The 21836-nt window shown below is 42.6% G+C and overlaps 1 protein-coding gene across 3 annotated transcripts in view; it reads left to right on the top strand.

Moving 5' to 3' along the window:
* The window catches only part of msn (serine/threonine-protein kinase msn), a 72328-nt gene extending 51774 nt beyond the window's left edge, over positions 1-20554 (top strand). For all 3 annotated transcript variants that reach the window (XM_084593944.1, XM_084593943.1, XM_084593941.1), the window contains 8 exons: positions 604-815; positions 2764-2830; positions 4288-4457; positions 6885-6965; positions 11217-11295; positions 11716-11796; positions 14038-14177; positions 16586-20554. In XM_084593944.1, the coding sequence (XP_084450070.1) occupies positions 604-815; positions 2764-2830; positions 4288-4457; positions 6885-6965; positions 11217-11295; positions 11716-11796; positions 14038-14177; positions 16586-16669 (914 nt within the window). In that variant the 3' untranslated portion in view covers positions 16670-20554. The remainder of the gene's footprint in view (positions 1-603; positions 816-2763; positions 2831-4287; positions 4458-6884; positions 6966-11216; positions 11296-11715; positions 11797-14037; positions 14178-16585) is intronic.
* Positions 20555-21836: the final 1282 nt, after the last annotated feature.

The following is a 21836-nucleotide window of genomic DNA, read 5'->3' as shown; positions in this document are numbered from 1 at the left end:
GGCCAACACATTTAGTTTATGCACCTGTGTGTAAAGTCTTTTTTGTTGTCGTTATTAGGGCTGGCTGACCAAGTGCAGTTATTTGTATTAAAATGAAGCATTTCTTAAGTAACTTTGTACTGTGTGTGATTTCGACATAACGGTTTTTTGCATTGAAGTACAAGTACTTCGTTAAAATAGCAACTTTTCCTGGCAGAGGGATAACTATATCAGAATCTAAATTACTTGCATAAGTATCTTTAAGAGTTAGGCTACGGAGGGCTTTACCAATCTAATGTATAGTACAACAGTACTGTGCTGCTGGTCACTAGTTCACAATAATTTATCTATATATAATATAATTGTTTTCTTTCAGCCTTGACGTTTGCCGCTAATTTTGATAATGGAGGCTGCAATGTTTTGTGCTATTGAAGCTCTCGGTAGCGATTACTTAGAACACATTTTAGTTCAACATCATTGGCTTGCTTGAGAATCGATAGACTCTTTTAAGGAGTGATGGTCAGTATCATGTTTGTCCGTTTCGTGAGCACTAAAAGTGTTTTCATGTCAGGAAGCATAAATGGGACGTGTGTTGAACAGCCTTGTTTTTTTGTCCCACCCAAGGGGTGAACCTGCTGATTGGCACGGAGAATGGCCTGATGCTGCTGGACCGCAGTGGACAGGGCAAGGTGTACCAACTCATTTCGCGTCGGCGTTTCCAGCAAATGGAAGTGCTCGAAGGACAAAACATCCTGGTCACCATCTCTGGCAAGAAGCAGCGAGTGCGCGTCTACTATCTCTCCTGGCTCAAGAGCAAGATCCTGCGCACTGATGCGGTCAGTGCAGATCTGTGGCTGTGCTCCATGTGCCTTTGATTTCTTTTCTTCACTCTTTTGCAGCGATGGCTGTGTGAGGAGCAGGCATCAGTTCTATGGCACCTGTTTTTTAAACATGTAATTGTAGTAAGTCATGGTTCGAATAAAAAGGTGCCATGCTAGCCAAATATTGAAATTGCAGGTCCGGGATCCAGACACGCTGCCCGTTATGCCTTTGCATATTAGTGGCGAGACAAGTCACTGCTCTGATATGGCGTCCTGATGGAAATCCTTATGAGGCAGCATTTTATAAACCACCGAAGCTGCCATTGTCAGGATTGATGTTATCTCCTTGATTTCACATTGCCTGTCTGAGGAAAGCAAATGTGGCAGACATGCTAGGTGGGATAAGTTAACATGCCAGCACTTCTTCGGGCGTAAAGAAAGGGAATATGCTGTAGAACCTTATGAAATATGTATATATATATGCATATATTGTTATGCATAGAAAAAAAATTATTATTTGAAGAAACGCATGATCCAGGTGGCCTAATTCTGAAAGAAAGAAAAATAAAAGAAATTGTAGCTATTGAAGGAGTTACACTTTTTGGCCAACGCTTACACTATTTAATAATAATATTTTAACATTTCTTGGTGCAAGGTCTGAGCATTTCCTTTTCTAGTGCTCGCAGAATTCAGTCCACATTTGTGCAGTCCTTAGAGCAGTAGAAACTTACCATATGTACATGATTGTAATTCGACCTGTTCTTTTAAATTTGAAAATACGCAGTGCAGGTGTCGACTTATAATAAAAACCAAAGCATGGCACTGCCAATGAGAGCAAAACAATTTATGTATCAGAGACGCTACAGCAAGTTTGTTTGCTCTACGGCTCTAAGTAGATTTCAGTTATTGTGCACGCTTCTGAGGAAATATTTTTCTTATTCTTATTTATTTATTTATTTTTATTATTTATTTTACTATGCATACTGCACCTGCAGGAATGTTGATGGAACGGCCGCTGCTCCGACCGCGGAGACACTCATTTTGCACGTCGGGTCACGTGACATGGCGGCACTTCCGATCATTTGTTTTCGGATTTCCATTCTTTAATGCTGCCTGGAGTTGGTGCGTTTGACTAAATGGCCGCCCACATGCTTCATCATGAGCCCTCCACTTCCAAAAGGCATTTGGAGTGCATACACTACAGCGTTGAAAGGGGTGGCCATCATTTATGCTGAATAAACAAACTGCGCAGTGTTGTTGTTCCACAGTACATGTCATCTGGAGGCAGTGATGTCACTGTCAATGTTGTTCCACAGTACATGTCATCTGGAGGCAGTGATGTCACTGTCAATGCGCCGAACAATCAGTCGCATACATTTGAAATTTCACATACATTAGTTGAATGGAGCACCTCGTGGTGCCACAAAAAAGTCAAAATAATCAAGCATGTCTAACAAATCAGGTGTCCGAATTTTCAGTCGTCAACTGTTGTGTCTTTGACTCTGGATCCAGTGGTTTCAATTGGTTTGATTCCCATCTCGAAAGTGCTATTCAAGTTGACAAGATGCTGTGTACAACTAGGTTCGGACAGACAGACACCAGAGAAATTGGTGAATGGGGCCTCTAGTACTAGAGCAAAAAAAATCGGGGTGATTGATTGATTGATTAATCTATGTGTAGAACATTCTCCTATGCTTTTGGGTTCAATGTCTAATTATGCTTTTTAGTCAGGCTGCCACCATATTGCTTTGTTTTGTGACTGCAAGCTCTTTCAAAAAAATAAAGCTGTGCTTTTCAACTTATCCATGTTTCTAAACTACTTGCATGCTATCTGTATCAACACTGCACAGCATAATTAGAAGACCTTTTTTTTTTTTTTCTTCTCACTCATTTCTGATGGCAGGGCACTTCCCACCTACAGGGTCTCACATTAGAGTGCTCATTTTATTTTTCATTATTCCAGCAAGTCGAAAAGCGCAATGGCTGGATAAATGTCGGTGATCTCCATGGTGCAGTTCACTTCAAAATAGGTGAGTCCCAATTCGTATGTTATCCACATGGGATGCCTGATGCATGCTGAGCGTTATGCAAGTGGGATAGAGTGTTACATACTCTAGACTTTCAGGGACAGGCTTGTCAGCTCCAAATAAGTTGCTTTCCTTACTGTGGCTGCTGTTCTTTCCTTTTTTGTGTTGCGTGCAACTGCCCACTTTCGTGTTTTGCGGGAAAAGGTGGCAGGCTGTTGTTTGTCTAAAAATGCGCATGGTTTGAGTAAAGAGATATTTACCACTGCCACTTGGCTCTGCCATTATCGGGGCGGGGTGTTGACTGCACCACTTAGCCAGTCCTTGTGAAAGCCTTGGCAAAGGTATCTAGAGATGGGTCAGTTGTAAGAGCAGAAATATAGGAGCTGCTGTGGCAAACTCTTGTTTGTGGGGTTAGCATGGCACTGTTCTAAATTTTCGAACATTAACCAAATTTGCTGTATTTGCCTGCACATTGCCGGCTTTCAGTGTTGGCAACAGGTTCGCTTATTAGCACAAAGATATTAATGGTGGCATTTTTTCTTCTTTTTTTCTTTAACCTGTTGCTTCACATGTGGCACAGTCCCTTGCTTTGTGTCAGAGACGGCCTGTAGCATCTGCTTTTCCCATTTTCGAGCATGCATGTGTGAGGGGGGTAGGACAGTGCGTGCCCCCCTGTGCCAGGCCCTGCCAGCTTTCTGACAGTTTCTTTCTTTTTCTTTTCTTCTTCTCCTTCTGCTTCCCATGGCTTTCTCCTCACTCCCCTGGGGGCCTTCTCTGTCCCCGCCATGACTTGCTGAGTGCAGTGGTGTGGTCAATTCCCCAACACGATCTAAAGGAGTGGGAAAATACCTTTCGAATTTGGAGTGGCAACGGTAACTAGAGCTTTCATCCCGTTTCTTGGACCCCTCTGTGGCTCTTCCTTTGTTTTCTGTTTTCATCCTTATGCTACCGGCCATTCTTGCCTTTGGAATGCTTTTACTGGGACAATTTATTGCTTGTTATGCTTTCCCTGTCTTTCGCTTTGTGGGTAATTGGCTGCACACGAATTTCTGGGCCCATTGCAGACTGGCCTCTCAGTAGTAACATTCGTCTAATACATGTTGGTGTTTGTGGCCACTTTGTGACCAAACAGTATCTTTTCCTTGCATGATGTAAAGATTGCTTCAAGTGCTTCACTTATAGGCTGTCATCTGTCTGCCTTTGTTTCTTTGGACTGTAGCTTGGTTTGTGCCATTTGTAGGATGCATGCTTACCTCCCACAGAGGGAGTGGTGACTTGTGGTCATTAGTTAAAAAGGAAATATATATGTATATTTTTTTAATTATGATCACTATTTTATGGAGGGAAGTGAGTTTTTGTGGTGCATGAGAACTCTGCAAGGACCTCTCCGTGGCTTGATCATGGCCTGTAGTGGACTTTTAACAAGGACGTTTTATGCTCCTGTTGCTCCCCCCTTGCAGTGAAGTATGAGCGCATCAAGTTTCTGGTGATAGCGCTAAGGGACAGCATTGAGATCTATGCCTGGGCACCCAAGCCATACCACAAGTTCATGGCGTTCAAGTCTTTTCCCGAGCTGATCCACAAGCCTCTCGTGGTGGACATGACCATAGAGGAGAACATTCGGCTCAAGGTGAGGGGGTGCTTCTGCCCTTTCTTAGAAGTTGTGTATGTCAGCTGAGAGGATTTTTTATGTGTTAATTCACAGGCATCTGTAGCCGTGAGCTAGCATTCTGGCAGGATTAGATAAGAGGCATTTCATTAAGTGTATTAAAGCCACAATGATACTATTATTGGCTGTCAGTGAATTCATAAAATTCGTTGCTACGAGCTCCAAGCACACATCGCCAACACATGATCACTGGTCCTTCTAGTTTACATTGCTGGCAGTGAGCTGGAGTGCACGGCCTTTGCGTAATCCTAATCAATCCTGCACAATATAAGTTTTTTATGTTACAAACTTTTTTCATGTCTTGTTTTGATTGACTATAGTCAGATAGAACTGAAATAAAAATGCGGCTTTTGCTCCTCAAAGAAACCCCCGCAGCCAGTATGCGTAACATTCACCAGGTGTGTAACAGCTTACATGAGCACCGGGTGGATGGTTATGAGGCTATAAATGTCCATGCTACAGTATCCTCTGTGGTGCTGTTGGCGAGTGCAACGCAAGAACACTAGTACATGATAAAAGCATGAACCTTTGCACGCATGCTTGCCACACTGCCATCAGAGCATTACAGTAGTATGGTCAAGTCTGCCAACCGTGTTCAATATTTATAAATAGAATCGCACATATTTGTTAAGGGGGAATGTAGCATTCGGTGTAAACCTTTATATTTTTTTATCGATTGTAAGGAAAATTGGCAGAGCTACTGGTAATGCTTCTGTGATACCATCGTAAAAATTGAAACATATCTCAACTTTTTATTTATTGAATTTACCTTTTCTTTTTCCTTTTTTTTTTATCTTGTGCCAAGCTTGAGCAGCTAACAAAATAATAGGACTTGTTTAAAGTCTGTTGATGTCCAAAATGAATGGGTGAGATTGTGACATTGTTAGGTCATTTTTAGGAGCGTGCGAATATTCGATCGAATAGCACAGTATTCAATACCGTATCTACTCGCACAATGCTCGCACTTTCTTTCGCGGAACATTGATGCTAAGTTGGGGGGTGTGATAATTATGCGGGGAGAATTTTCGAGCAAATTTTTTGGAGTGCTAAAAGCAAATTTAAATAGGTGCGAATCAGGATTCTTAGGTCAGCTATTGTAAATATAATGAAAACATTACTTTCAAGCAGAACTTATCCTTGTTATAAAAGTACAGGGTCGCCAAATGCACAAATTGCTAAAGCACTTTATTTACCGCACGCAGCCTCATCATCACTCCCCGCGTTTCATGGTATAATGCTCACAGCAGACAGTTCTACTGTTGATCAGAGACTTGATCCGAGTCTGTGTCGACACTGCAATCGCTGTCTCCAGTGGCATACTGCACAGAACTCGACGCCAAAGTGCCTGCTGGCAGCGCGGTTGTTATGCTGTAGCGCGTACTTGAAAACTTTCAGCTTAAAAGCAGCTGTATAACTTGCGTACCGCCCCACTGCGGTGCGGCACCAAGAACACGGTAGACGGTGGAACAAAGCAAGTAATACGGACAGAACGAAGGAACAGCGACGAGACGCGGAGACACCGTGCGAAATGGAAACGACTACAAGCATCATGACAAGCATCATGGAGGTTAAAAAAAAAAAAAAAGAGCATAACCAATGATGATGATGATTATCTACCCGAGCACGCTATCGCCGCCTGATAACGCGTGCACACAACAAGGCCAGCTAGGTTTAGTAGCGCTCCAAAGATGGTGCTGGTTATTACTAGCAGACTACTCTCGCATGGTAATATTGGTGGTGCGATGATTATGCGAGGGAAAAAAAAAAATTCAAATTATTTACCCCCAATGTTGGAGTTGCGAGCATTATGTGAGTAAATGTGGTATTCGATTCATTCTGAATGTTTGGTATTCGAAATCTCGAAGTATTTGTTTCACGCGAATATATATAGCTTTATATAGTTGCTTTATATAGTTTCAGTTTCGAGTACAGCGTAGACCGCAGTACTTCTGCATGCTTAGATTAGTTTTAGCATACTGTGTGCACTGTGACCGCCATTGCGGAATTGCTAATGCGCTAACTTCGGTAGTCGCATTCCATGTGGTATACTAATTCATTGCTTGGCTCTGATCGTTCTCACAAAGAATGTGAGGTGTCTCGGAGCAAGACTTTTTGGTTGGAAAAAAACCTCGCGATGAGGCTGACAGTGTTTAGTGCACTGTTGTGGCAGCCCATGACATCATACCTGCATTTTGCTTTCGATGGGTCCGTTCTGTCATCGCCAAAATAACGCCTCTCGCAAACTGTTCGGCACACTTCTACACATTTGCTCAATGCAGTTTGCACTTTGGCTAGGGAGTTATATGTATATATTTTTACTATATCAAAAATGTGCATAAACTGTGATTGTATCACTGAGATTGTGCTTTATCTGTAAATTTGTTACAGGTGGTGTATGGATCATGCCAAGGGTTTCATGCAGTGGATTTAGACTCTGGAGCTGTTTATGATGTTTACATTCCTTCACACGTAAGTCAGCATTCTTGAGTTCCTTCTTTTCAGGCACTGTAGCTGACGTGCAATGTAAAGAGTGCATATTAGATGACTGCATTTTAACTTGCCCATTAAAAGGCAGCTTTTTTTTTTTTTTTTAGAGGGCTTTGGGAGCATTGCTAATGTGATGCAAAAGGTATGTGCAGGCATGCTGTGTGTAGTTGTAAGAAGGAACGTTTCTCCCTCAGTTTTTATGCTGCATATGATAGTTATGATTGTGTGGGATTCTTTCTGACTACTATATCTAAACAAGCAGTATATAAGCATCAAAAACTGATTTGTCTTTAGGCTGCTTTGTTCGGTATTCAATAGATTACAGCATTATGCATGCCATAGTCGCCTTTTGAAAATTTTCCAAAGCCCACTTTTTTTTTTTCTTTAGCATCGTTAGAGAAGTATTTTGAAAGAGGAAGCTACATTTCATCAAATGACTTGCACAAACCAGAGTGCCCCTACCTGCTGAGACCCACTCACACATTTTACACAACGGCCGCCTCAAGGCATTGGTGCATGCAGTGCAAAACAGGCTTATTTCTAGAGTGCTGCAATGGCATTAGTTTTACAATTATAATTAGTACAGACATTTCAACAGTCATTCTTCTGCTAATTGGCTGTACCTGTTTCTGAAAAAATCTGCACATAATTTTATCACTTCTGCCATACAACTTGCACGTGGGGAAAACTCGCCAAAGCAAGCCATGTGGGGACATCAGCACAGTTTGAACTAATGAAAGAGAACAGAAAAAAATGGTGCATAGTGATTTAGAAGCACTTTTGATTAAGAGATTGTGCTATTTTATTTATATCTTATTTGCTTTATTTTATTGGATATCTATGGTCACCTTACACATTTCTCCTGGAAGGCAATGCCCAGCACCCTCTATTCTAAAGCCCAAACATGACGAGAGGCCTCTGCCTTTTTAATAGTTTTTGGTCACCATTTACAGCATACCTTTTGGTATCGTATGCATATTAGCGACTTCTTGTTTCGATAAACCCAGCATCAAATTTGCACAGGGTAACTATTCTGAAACATTTTGGCATCGCATAGCGTATGTGTTTGAGCAACATTGATCCTCCCTCTGTCACGTAAAAAAAATTAGCTAGAAATGGTCGAGAAGTTATTGAAACACTTTGTCAAAGCATGCATGGTGACTAGAAACGGTGCAGATCGGACCCATTTTAGGGTCCCGCGTGCCCAGTTTCAAGTGCATGATGCGTCGTGTTGCACACCATTCGTGCAAAGTGGTAGGCCTGTGTTTCTTTTTTTTTTTTTTTTTTTCCTTTAAAGCCGGCTTTGTCGCTTGATGAACTTTTACTGTTAAAACTCTATGTAACGAACCTCCATATAGTGAATTCCTCAATATTACTGAGTTTTTCAATTCCCCAGTGCCGCCCCCATTGAAGTATGTGTACCTGAAAACCCCATGGTTGACCTTGATATAACAAACTCAAGGCACCAACTATCTCTTATCTAGTGCTGGATTACTGAAAGATTGTCAGAAACTCTGAAATTTTAGGATGGTAAAACACGAACTGACATGAAAGGAATGTCTACGATAGCAATGCGCGACCGCAGTTGATACAATTAACATGCAGTCTTTCAGTGCCAACGACACATCTACATGGCAAACATAGCAGTATCAGCTTATTTTGCTTTGGAATAATGTAGCACTGCAATAGTCCATTCTTTAAAGCAGCAAAAATTAACAGAAGAAAGAAGAAAAAACACGGACTCACAAGCAGTATGCGTTCATCGCTGCCACGCAGTCTTGCAGGCTCCTGTGCTTCGGTAGCGGAAACAGCGAAGCGCGGCGAAGACGTGAGTTAGAGTTCGTTTCCCGAGGTAACAGTAGCTGAGACGTGTGTGAAGACACTGGTGCCTGCTCACTCGATAGCAGCGCAAACCCACAAATACGTGCTCTCCCCCAGACTGATTCCTCCTTAGCCTCCTTTCTTCACTCTCTCGTAGACAAGTGAGAGCTGTAGTGGAGGTACAGGCTGCTACCACAGTCGCGCTGCGCCCTCTGCTCGATCGCGACACATTTCACCGCTTCTATAACTTCGAATAATTTTGATTTACTGTATACACTTTCCAGGCGGTTTCCCTTACTGTCAATTCTGTCTTTTTGAGTCTTCACACGAAAACTGCATATAACAAAAGCCTGGATGCCTTGCTTATCGACACTCGATGGAGTGCTGAATTAGGCATTTCATTAAGTGCACTATAGCGCAACAAACACAGTTACTTCAGTGTAAGATATGCTGCAGCCTAGCCTAAATAAGGGTGCGATGCCTGTCTGATCTTTATGTACAGTTGACGTCACCTTTGTGTAGAGCGCTCAGCCAGTGCTCATCCCGCAATAAAAACTGAAATTAAAAATCGCTCCACGATTTGCGGACAAAGTGCTCATGTTCATCTTCTTCACAGGTCTGTGTGGATCTACGTCCGTACAAGCATTGCTCGTAAAAAGTAGAAACTGCGACGAGGTATCGATTTTTATGTAGGGAAGTGCGCCGATCGAGCGCTCTACAGAAGGGTGTCGTCGACTGTACAGCTTAGTGCGTATTTGTGTGCGTTGCTTATGACAGTATGAAATTCGGCCTCATGCTGCTAAATGTTATTTGCGGCAAGGGTGGTGCATGCATATCTCTTATGGTGTGTACTTTTTCCTCTTATGCTGTCGTGGAGCAGTTCCAAGAACGTGCAGCAGGGGTAAGCAAATGCGTGCTGAACAGTCGCACTGTTTAGCTGAAAGGTTATGCACGTCTAAAAATTACAGCTCCGCCGGTAGGCAGTCATGAAGCGCACTTTTTTTTTTTTTATGAGCATGCTGTGTTTTGCAGCTAGTGCACATACTTTTCTTTTTATTTGGGTGAATTGCATTCACTTTTTTTTTTTTTTTTTCCTTTACTGGCATTGCATTTTCGGGTTGTATGGTGTTGGAAAATTGGGAAGTCATTACATAATTTAATTAGGGGTGTGCGATTATTGAAATTTTCAAATACGGATTAAATTTTAATGAAGAAAAAAGCACCATATAATCTGTGATCAGTGAAAAAAAGTATGGAAAATTAAAATATAGCAAACATTGTCTGCCTCATTTATTTCAGAATGTACATGATATACTCTATACTTGTAGTCTATACTCTACTGAAAAATCTACTGCAAATCTTATACACAGTTCCGTACATCGGTTTGTAAAGGATGGACCTGCAGTGAAATTTGGTGGAGCGGTCGTATCACTGCTGAATACAGTAAATTCTCGTTAATTCAGTCTTCAAGGAAACAGAAAAAGTGTTTGAATTAACAGAATGCCCAAGTAATGGGCCTGTAAAAGCTACTGAAAACCGTTTGCATCACAGTAATTTTATCTGGCGAACAACTGCGCAATGGTCATCTGCATTCGAGACAAAAGCCAAGTTTGAGTGACAGTTTTTCCCGATTTCGTCAAGTATGATGCGGTAGCAGGGATCTCTTTTCACAATACAACCCTGTCGCATTTTAAAGATGCTTCACCGCACGGTCCACGCGGTCGTGCAGTGCAGTGAAACTGCAGTGAATTCGAAAATTTTATTGTATTCGGTAATTTTCGAGTCCTTGGAAAATTCTGAATATCAGTTCAAGCCGAACAGAATCGGATAACAAAGATATTCGATTCATATTCCAGATTTTGAATATTTGCACACCCCTAAAATTTTTGCATGGGTGCTGTTAGAGTAATGTGCTTGCACAAAGTATTATTTGGAGGACAAACTCTGCCATCCTGGTGAGAAAGGTGCAGTATTGTTATAAAACCACTCAGCAGCTTTAGGTGGGGATCTTTTCTATAGCGTCACAGGCAGTGACATCTGCATTGTTAATGAACAGCACATTGGTTTATATTAATTATATGCTTTTGTTATACCGTAACATAACATGGTTTTCTTTGTTACCCCCCGTTTGTTTGTGGCTTTGGTAAAACACTAGCTGTGCCCTATTTTTTGTTTGTATTTTTAAATGTGATTCAAGTTATGGTTTTTCATCACAAGAGAATGGGGAGACAGTGCAGGTGGGAACTGTACTTGGCACTTATTTTTCGTATGTTGGATCAGGTGCTTTTTGCTACTCTGGTGATTTGCATTGTGTCCTTGCACCAAGATAAAAACAGTGTCCCAGTATATATTACTTCTATTCAAGGGAAAGTCATTGCTGCCAACCTGAATTTGACCTTGCACCATTTGCAGAACCAGAGTCAGATCACCCCCCACACCATTGTGACTCTTCCTAACTCCAAGGGTGTTCAGCTCCTGCTATGCTACGACAGTAAGACCATTTTTTTTTTCACTTTTTCTCACAGCGTTCGTTAGCAAGATAGCATTACTCCATTTATAAACTCACCAGGGCCAAGAGTATCCATCAAAATGAGATCATAGCAGAAGCATGCCTCTAGCAACCGAAATATTAACTGCTGAGGCATCTTGACTGGTGCTGTTAAGAAACGGATTGCCACCTTTTCCTATCATAAATAGATGGGATTGTGTAGCCATTGTAGGTTTTTGTAATAAATCAAAATTTCTTGTTCAACTTCAGGGGAATTGCACACCGTGGTGCTTCTTGCTGATAATAGCACTGCGCTTCATGCCTTGCAAGAAGTGTTTTGGGCGTTCATTGTTTGGTGTTCTAGTCTCTTCTGCCGTAGTGAACTCAGCCGTTTCCCTTTTCGACCCCTTCTCCCTATTTCAGATGAAGGTGTTTATGTGAGCATATATGGCCGAGTCAGCAAGAACATAGTCCTACAGTGGGGAGAAATGCCCACTTCAGTTGGTAAGGCCCGTGCTGCTCACTCATTTTGGCTTCCTCTCAGTTAGTTCTTTAGCATCCTGAGTGTGTGCATGAACAGCATCACTGCAGCAGTTGCATGGATTTTGTTTGATTGTAGTATTTTAAATATGCATTGGCATGGTGTTCTAAGTTGTTTTGTTATCCTAAAAATACATCCCACGGAGAGTGTCCGTAGAAGGTAACTCCAGTCGCTTTTCCGACATTTTGTGTTTGCAGTAACATTACATTCCTTGGTGTTCTCTGTCTCTTCTGCCCTAAACCATTTTTCAGAATATTAAAATATCAGAATAACTTACAGAAACAAACCAAAACAAAGTGTTTGTTGCCTGGGATAATCCTCCTGTTGTGTGAGCATGCAATAGCTACTTGAAATGACAACTCAGTTCATGGGATGCCTAACAAGGCAATCTAATGTAGCCATCAGATTCTGTTGTCGACACAGGAAGCAGGCAATAACGCACAATTAATATTTGTGACGTCAAATGCAGTGTTGCTAGCAGAAATTATGTGAGTGGAAAGCATAGAAAGGGCAAACTTTATAATCAGTTCTTACAGAAATGAATCACCGCACGGCCCCGAAACTTTGTGAAAACCCTACAGTAAAGTTTCATGGAAAATTGTGATCGTCAAAATGCCCCAGAGTTGAGACCGAAAGCTGAAGGAGTGTGAGCAACATCCCATGCACTTTGCTGATTTGTTCAGTATTTGTTCTTTTTGTGAGACAATGCACCATGCCACAATATCTGAAACAGCCTGTAATGCCTCTCTGCCAGCAAGGAGTGTCTTTTTTTCTATCTCCATCTGTTAGCACTTGACCAGCAAGGATGTCTGCTTGCTTAATTGATGCATTGCTTTAAATTTCATTATAAGCTTCAGTGAGCTCACCTGTGGTTTAATGATCAAATCAAATATTCATATCAAATCTTTTCAGTTGAACACAGTACAAAAAGCCAGAGTAAAGTATTTATTTGCTTAATGGCAGTCTATTGTTTTGTGAAATAACTAGAGGGGTGCGAATATTGAAATTGTCGAATACAGATTTAATGCCAATATAGAAAAAAAAAAAACCCGTCGATTATTAAATATTTGATTGGTAAAAAAATCAACCGAAAAAAATATTGCAAGCATTCTTCGTCTAGTTTATTTCAGGATTCACGTGGTTTTTGCAAACAGAGTTAAACGAGAATTGCACAGAAGCATATACTCTACTGAAAAATTCAGCATGAGTTTCATATAGGATTATATTCCGGTTTATTGTACAGGATGGACTGCATGAAACCAGGTAGAGCTCTCATATCACCACTGAAAGCAGTAAATGCTTCAAGGGGCCGAGATAATTGAAGGCGTGAGTTATCGAATGGGCTTGAAAAGCTTCTGAAAACCATTTGTACAGAAAGAATGCAAGTGGCACGACAGGCAGTTGCGCGCGCCCGATCGTAGCGATGGGACGGCACGGAGCTCAGTGAAGCAAAACCAAAACTATGCGACTGAGCTATATTTCAGAAATGAGGAACTTCTTACCTTTGTCATGGCTACCATGGCATGCACGAAGTGACGGGCACCACTGCTTCATGCAGTTCAGGTTCAGGGAGGTCTATTTCAATGATTGTTGGCAGTGAGGGTTGTACCTCGACATGAGCCACTGTCCAGATTAATCGGTGTAAACCCACCATTGTTCAAATTAACGAGTGTCCGACATTACATTGGCATTGGTCAGGACTTTTTCTCCAAATTGCCAAATCAATAGTGGTGGAATTAATGCGATTTTACTGTTTCTGAATATACTTTAGAATATTTGGCACTGTTCGAAGATTCGTAAATTTTGTGAATTCGGTAATTTTTGAACATCCGGAAAACTCCATATATTAATCTTTTAAATTGAACGCAAATTGGATAGCAGACTTATTTTATTCGTGTTCGAAGTTTCAAATATTCGCACAGCCCTAGAAATAGTGTCTAATATATAACTTGTACAAGAAGTATTCATATTTAAAAGCCTGCAGTTTGATTTACATGCAGATTTTGTTGTCCATATTAATGTATTGAACAACCGCTTTGTAATTCGGTTGCAAGACAAAAGGCACTGTCATCTAGGGAAATAGTTACCATAGCACTTTAATCAGGTTACACCTTGGCAGTGTTGCCATATCATGGTCCGTCCACAGTGTACCTGGACACATGCAGGGTATAGTGGTTGAAAGTGTTTGTCCTGTGACAATGCAGCCTATGTCGGCACGGGCCAAATCATGGGCTGGGGCAACAAGGCCATCGAGATCCGCAGCGTGGAGTCTGGCCACCTGGATGGTGTATTCATGCACAAAAAGTCACAAAAGCTCAAGTTTCTCTGTGAACGCAATGACAAGGTACAGCCCAGCTTTTACTTGTTACTGCTTTTCTTGCAGTGCATAGCCAAGTAGGTACATGGTGCAATCTGTATTGTGCAGGCATTCATTGAATGCTTGCTACATTTCTTTAGACATGTCGTCATGCACATTTATTGACGGAGGAGGATGCAAGCATTGTTTTGCAAGATTGTAGCTTAAACCAGAGAAGAAGTGCATAGAAAAATTGCTCGTAGCAGTTTAGCTAAGGTGGGAGTACTTCATCACTTTCAGAAATGAACATAGCATTAACCAGGGAGCAGCTGTATGGGATTGCACAGTAGGAGTAAGTGCAGGATATTGCCAAACATGTGCAGCTGCAGATTTGTGCTCTGGGTGTATTTGGAGCTTTGTTTTCTTCTTATTAATTTATTTGCCTTGTGTTGTGCTGTTCATTCGTCCAGGTTTATAGTAGTTTTCATGCTTCAAGAACTGTCTTGCGAAGTATGGTAGTTACCTTGCGACCTGTGGTATATGATGAATATGTATATGAATGCTGTGTACCTGCTTTAATGAGAGGAGTGGTACAGCACATGCAAGCCTTTAAAATGACAACTGTTTCAGTCTGAATGGGGCATCTGATTACTGCAAGTACAACACGAGGTAAACCGGCTAAAGCAACTTTGAAGTCAGAAAGCAGAGTGGAGGGAAACACTTCTCAGTCAACTATTTAATGTATACAGGCGTGCCCATTGCTGTTGAAAACAACATGAACAGCATTCTTGAAATGTGAGCAGAGGTCCAAAAGGTGAAGAGCGATTACAGTCAAACCTCGATATAACAAGCACACATATAACGAATTATTGAATATATCGAACTCTTCCGAAATGTGTTTGTCAAACACGTGTATTTGTAACTTCGCGACGTCAAGCACTAGCTCACTTTAATAGCAGGAGGCAGTCTTCGTTGCACTACAAGTGTGTTGTGCGGCACAGCAAACGTTCAGGACTACCTCACAGGCGCTGTCAGCACCACAGATGCCTCGTCGGCATTGAGAGTTGACAGCCAAAGAAGTCGTTCGCATCTCATAATCGCTGACAGAGCCGCTCTAGCACCGGCGGCAGCAGCGCGATCGAATGTTGCTTTTGCCCTTCTGTGTCTTTTGCGTTTTAGTGTTAGCAGCGGCGTAGCCTTCGTAGCATTCTGTGGAGGCTACGCCGGTGGTTATGCGAAGTGTGGTGCGCGGGTGTGCATAGTGCTGTGATGGCGAACATGAAAAAACGAGCAGCACTAACGTTGAAGACCAAGCTTGAGATAAAATCAACGCCTTCAAGGCAGTTTACAAGAGGGGACTGATTGACACTCTTCTCGTGAAGGTTCGCATGAATCAGGACTTGAAGATCGACTTGTTGGAAGCATTAAAGCGGCATGGAACAGCGTGAAAGGCGAAACGATTTGCCAACTGCTTTCGGCACGCAGGTTTTATTCCAGCAGAGGCCCGTGCATCAAGTGACGATGGGGACAATCCCAACAAAGCAGAGTTTCGCGAGCTCGATGAGGCCTCAAACGATTTCTCATAGCTTGTTGGTGACATGCCCGCAAAAATGACTGTAGAGGACCTCGTAGGCGGCGACGACAATCGCAGCAACTACGGCTGTACTGACGGGCGCGGAAATTTCTGAACATCCCGCAGACGAAGCTCAGGCTGACCCTGCAGACGATGAGAACATTCCAACTTCACAAGAAGCGCTTGCTGCATTGGATTTACTGCGCCGCCACTGAAGTGCATTGAGGGAAGTGTGTTTGCCCTTGTTGAATGTTTGCAAACTGTGGAACAGGGCGTGATACGGAACGCGATCAACACAAAAAAGCAGGCCGCGATAAGGCAGTTCTTTGCACGTAAATAAAAGGATGTGACCTAAGTAAGCACCCTCCGAGTTGCTAGGCCTTCTCTGATTGAATTTTGCGGCTCTTGCATTTATTTTCTACGAAATTTTATATTACGAATTATGGATATAGCAAACTATTTTCCGATTTTTTTAACTTCGTTATAACAAGGTTTCACTGTACTTCCACTGTTCTCATAAACCATCTGAGTTGTAAAAGTAATTATCTCGGGGCATCGGTGGTCCATTCTTTTCTATAACAGGTGGTTTACATTTTCAAAACTTTCACACATCAGACAAATATGTTTTGCAATCTTCATGGACTTTTTCTTTTTTTTTTAACAAATGTGGCAATTATTGTAGCCTCCCAGGCAACTCTGCACTCGTCAAACTACTGGAGAGAGGCTGTTCTGTGGTTGTATGCTTTTTTTGGTGTTAACACACAATGACAGGATGTGTAGCTCTGAAGCGGTGGTTTCGTGGTGAGGGCAGGGACTGACAGCTCAGGGGGTTTGCATTTGTGACGCATTAATTCGTTGAACATAAGTGTTTTCTTTCTTGCAGGTGTTCTTTTCATCGGCCAAAGGAGGAACCTCCTGCCAGATCTACTTCATGACCCTGAACAAGCCGGGGATGGCCAACTGGTAACCACTGCACCAGGTCTCGCCTCCACTTTGAGCCAGGAGGCATCAAAGCAGCCTAGTTAAGAGCTCTGTTTGCCTTTGCATCACACCCTTCTAAATCTGTTCTGCAATGCCTGGGTGGATGCTGCTGTCTTTTCATCTTTTTTTCAGTCGATATTGCAGCTTTCCATGAATAGCAGTGATGGCATCGTTCACACTTGTGGCTTCCACGCGATGCTGAAACTGAAAAAGTGCACACACGAGCTATTCGCATCGTGTGGAACATCTTGCGGCCTCGATGTCTTGCTTGAAGAGCGCATGGAAGCTGTGCTCCACGGTGGCGATGTGTTCTTATTCTGACCTTTAGCATTCACTGTTCAAACTGCTGCTAGGAGTGTTTATTCATGCCCTGGTTACATTTTGTATCGGTGTCTGTGGAAATGCTCTTGGAGATGTGGAGTTTTATTTGTCAAGTACTTAGCTCTTATTGAGGTCCAATATTCACTACCTAATTAGAACATAGTAGACTGGAAATTAAGTCTTTTTCTGGCGCATTGTCTTGCATCTAACTTTTATTTCTCCCCCTCTCTCTCTCCACTGCACACAAAATAAGAATTCCGCTGCCACACTGGAGCACAGCATGGGAAGACAGATCCATGCATTGCCGAGACATCTGCCACACGTGGCTAGTGTGTGTTTATCAAAAAATATCTGCTGTATTTTCCTGCGCTGGCTGCATGCCAGCTGCTGTTTGCATGATTGTCGATGAATCGTGTTCCATAGCAAGGTCAAGACCTGCTGATGTGTCCAGGGTGCATTATGTAGGCCACTTTCATCTTAAGCATCTAGTGATTGGTGGCATTTTACCCCAAGACCTTGCTGTGGTTTCGGGATGCTTAATGGAAATGTGCCTAGGTGTCAAAAACTGGCCGGGGTGCCCTGCTGTAACGTGCTGCTTGCTCCTTTGACTAACCCTTGCTGCTGCTCATACTCGGACTTCGTCGTCCGCCATCACTGGAAGAAGTGCTTCTGTCCCAGGGATCTATACATACATATATACTGCTCAAAGCAGAGGCTTGAGTGGTCTGCAAAGGGAAGAAAAAAAAAAAAAAGAATATGCTCCCACGATGCTCTTACTGCAAAGTTTGCTATGTAACAGTGCACATAGTTACATATCTACTCTTTTTGTTTGTGCAATACTGTGAGTCCATCAGAGGGGTAGCCGTGGAGCTGTGCTGCTGTCACCTCTGCTGCTTTCTTGTCATTGTGGTCCAAGGCATTGTTTCTCAGAGCTTTGTTTGGCACACAAGCTAAGACATGTGAAGGTGGTTGTCTCCTTGGCTTCTTGGTCAGTGTTGTGGCCAGTATTTATCATGTACAGAATTGCTGTGTTTTAATTTATCTCCCTCATCTGGGAGACTGAGGAAGGCCTCCCTTTGTCGCTGTGCATTGCCCTCTGAAGGTGTTTGCTTTTGAAGTGTCACTGTGAAGGCAAGGCTACTCTTATTGTGTTCTTTGAGGAGGATGTTTGTAGCATTTGCTTATGCTTCACAAACTTCTGCTGGCAGACCTGTGGTTTGAAATGTGTAATTTTTGACATGGGTTGTGTTCCAATTCTTGTGTGTGCGAAGTGGCAGTAGGCATTTTAACCCTCCTCGCATGATTAATGCAGATAGTAAAATAACTGGTCATGAGTACTCTTATTCTAGAGGCTTCCCGCACATTTACCTGTTTAAGCAGCAAGCTACACTGCATTACCTTCCGACTCTTAAAATTATTGATTCAGCAATGCTGTTGCAAGGAACTCTCCTGTCTCTACATGATGCATGTTGCTTAACAATGTCCATTGAGGGCAAGCAATGCTTGTGCAGCCTTTTGGTATTGCTTTTAGTAGTGAGTACAAGTCTCATTATGGGTGGACCTGTCTCTGCCATTTCCAAACAAAACTTCCATTATAATTTTGCTTGATGATCATCTTAATGTCTCGCACTGCATTGTTTTCTTTGCTGAAGCAAATCGGAATACACCCATTAGACACAAATACCGAGCGGCAATTTAAACCCAAACAGCCTATCCCCTTTGTCTTCAATATAAAACATAAGTGTGCAACATGTTTATTTGCTCCGGTCTTTATGAAAGCTGATGTGTAAAAGGGGGAAATGGGGCCTCCTTTCTCTTTTTTTTTTTTTTTCTCTCATTGAAGAAACTTTATCAGGGCCCTTCATTTTCTGTTCACTAATGTACAGGTGCTAGTCTAACACCCTTGCTTTCTCCTGTGTGTGTGAGCAACCTTGGTTTAAAGCTTCAGTCGAGCGCATCCAACCCTGCGAACTTGGCTCCTTTAACCTGGCTTGGAAGTGACTGTTCACTGCACACTATTCATTGCTTACTTCACTTGGCAGAGGTGGCAGTTTCAGTGAGAAAGGATGAGCAGCGCTTCAGATAATTCAGTTTTATTCCACTTGACTGCCAGTTCTTGATGTCAGTTTTTTGTTTAACTGAATTAGCATAACATAGTGCAGCATGCTCATTCACATTTTTCTGGTTTTCGCACAGCTGTGAGTTAAACATATCTTAAAGGAGCCCCAACCTAGTTGCACTGTACAGCAACCATTAGGCTCAACCTCTTTTGATTTTGAGTGCACTAAGGTATTGTGTGGACAATGGACAAGAGCTGGTAAAATGTTCTAGCCTGGAGTTTCCAGAGTGCTTTACCACTGCGCTTCTCTTTCTCACTGTCTGTCTCACTGAAGGCAGTGTTTTATCTTGTTCATGACAAGAGCAGCATGCTTTGGCCTATTTGTCCAGAAACATTGATTTTGTAACTGGCCAGCATATCTATGCCTACTTCCCTTCCAACTGTACACATCTTTTTGTGTCTGCTACATTTTTAGTTGCTTTTGATTTTTGTTTGAAGCTTGACAGCTTTGTTGTGTTGTATTAGTTTATTACAAGGATGTATCACAACCATGTGGGCTTTGTTTTGTATATAAATATTTACAGAAGCTCCCTCTGCTTATAGACTGACAAAATGGCGAACAAACTCATTCAAATGCAAGTAGAAACATTGTCAAAGTTTGGCCATCTTTTGCCACTGGCTCACTGTAACGTCGTTGATAGTGCCAAAGCCTTCCCATGTTTATTTTGTTTTGTTACGGGCTCCTGTTGCTAGTGGCACTTGGTCCCCTTTTGTGTTTTTTTTTTTTTTCTTTTTGTAAGTCTTGCACATGTCAGAGGTGCATCTTATAGTCAGCTGTATGCGATAAGAGAAGTGTGTCCATGTATATAAATATATGCATATGTTACATGCTTTATGAATAACTGCATCCTTCTCATGTTTGCTTTCTGGAGCATATATGGTACCTTTAATAGAAAACTAATAACCAGTAGCTTATTTATGACCAACTGCAGCACGGCCGCAAAGGTTTGGAAATTTATTGCGGTGCACCGCATGGATTGCCTATAGGATGCTTCTTGCCCGTGCTCAAATGTGCCCTGCTACACTACACACAGCAGTTGTATTTCCTAAAACTTTATTGTTGAGAGCAGTGGCGTGATTTGGCTGCGCAATTACTGCTGACAGCCTATACAGTCAGGGGCGTCACATACAGCAGTGGTGTATGTCACTGTTACGCGTTGCAGCTTTGCGGTCGTGCTGTGCATAGAGAAGTTGGAGCGAACCAAGGTGTACAATGGTAGACCCATATCTATTGAGCTACTTCACATGTGTGTGACCAGGGCAATGTATACTGAGTGATGTGTCGTATACGCCAATCTTTTGCAAGACGTTATCCCAGGGGAACTTTTTTAATGCGTCTTCGAGGAAAAAAAAAGAGCAACGACTTTGTAACATACACCTGCGATTTTATATGTTTTAGTGATTCTGTCAATAAAGTTTTACAGATTTTTTCCTGGTTTTGCAATTATTTGATGTATTAATGCTTCATGACATAAGGTTTATTTGTGCTGGCATGATTTGCATGTGCCGCATACTCATTTTAACTGACTTAAGTTGGAAAGTTTGTTGGATGCTTGGGCATGCCATTGTCAAGTAACAGCAAATAGCAAACTTTGCTATACATTTAATGAGTATTGTGTTGAGGTTTTGTAAATCAAGTGCCACTGCACCCCATATTTTTTATGCTAAACAAACATTCCTGTGATGGCTTATTCAAGAGAGCAGTGTTCGAAGAAGAAAAATATTCCAACGCACCTGGTAACATATTTGGAGCAGCCTTGTAGCATAGGGCTGCACACTTTAGCTATCGTATCGGCATGCATAAATGAATGCATTTTCAGGCTCTTTGGTGTGCGGTCCTGTATTTGTACTCTGCACATTTCTGCCTTTTTACGATTGTACGCACATGCAGTTTCCCCGTCCCCTGTATTTATCTGTATATGCAGTTATGTAAACATCCATGCGCTATCCTCTGTACCTGCTACTGTGGTCAGCGGCTAGGGCAATCTGCTACTGATCTGGGTTCAGTCATGGCTGCAAGGGCCACATTTCGATACAAGCAAAATGAACAAGGCACTTGCGAGCTGTGTGATGTCGGCCCTCATCAATAACGCTACCTGGTCTAAATTTATCTGGAGCCCACTTCGACTGTACCTCTTGTGGGGGTGCTTTTGAAAGTGTGATGTTAGAAGGCACCTCACCTGCATACTGCAAACTGTGACCTGAACAAGGTGAAAGCACAGAAAGCGTGAAGCCACAGCAAGTGCAGGCGCCGCGCGCCTGTGCTCGCCTCGAAGAAAGGCGCAGGTAATAAGGGCACTAGCAGGCCGCATGGCCAAACGCTCAAAGGAGGGTGAGGAAGGGTTGGAGCACATTTGGACGACAGAGCTCGCACATGGACGAATATTCTAATAGCATACGTGGCTCATAGCGCGCTGCCACCGGCATTAGCCGATGGTGACAGAACTGTCCAAATTGGGCCCTTCCTACTCGGTATCCGACACTCGCGCGTCGGCGCCGCACAGGCGAGCGCAGGACTACTTTCAGGCCTGGACCAGCCCCATCATGACTCCCCTGTTGGGGCTGGGACAGGTAGAGAGAGAGAAAACTTTATATAATGCAAAAAAAGAAAAATAATCTAGAGCTCCCGTGGTTGGGTCCTCAGTCCAGGACTCCCGCAGCCTTGGCTGCCCTGCTGGCCCGTTCAATCAGCCAAAGCTGGTCTTTCGACTCC

Source organism: Amblyomma maculatum, chromosome 2, assembly GCF_055883805.1.
Source record: "Amblyomma maculatum isolate TAMU_Amacu chromosome 2, ASM5588380v1, whole genome shotgun sequence".
In the NCBI taxonomy this organism is placed as follows: domain Eukaryota; kingdom Metazoa; phylum Arthropoda; class Arachnida; order Ixodida; family Ixodidae; genus Amblyomma; species Amblyomma maculatum.
Note: the sequence above shows the minus strand (reverse complement) of the source record. Positions and strands in the feature narration are given on the sequence as shown.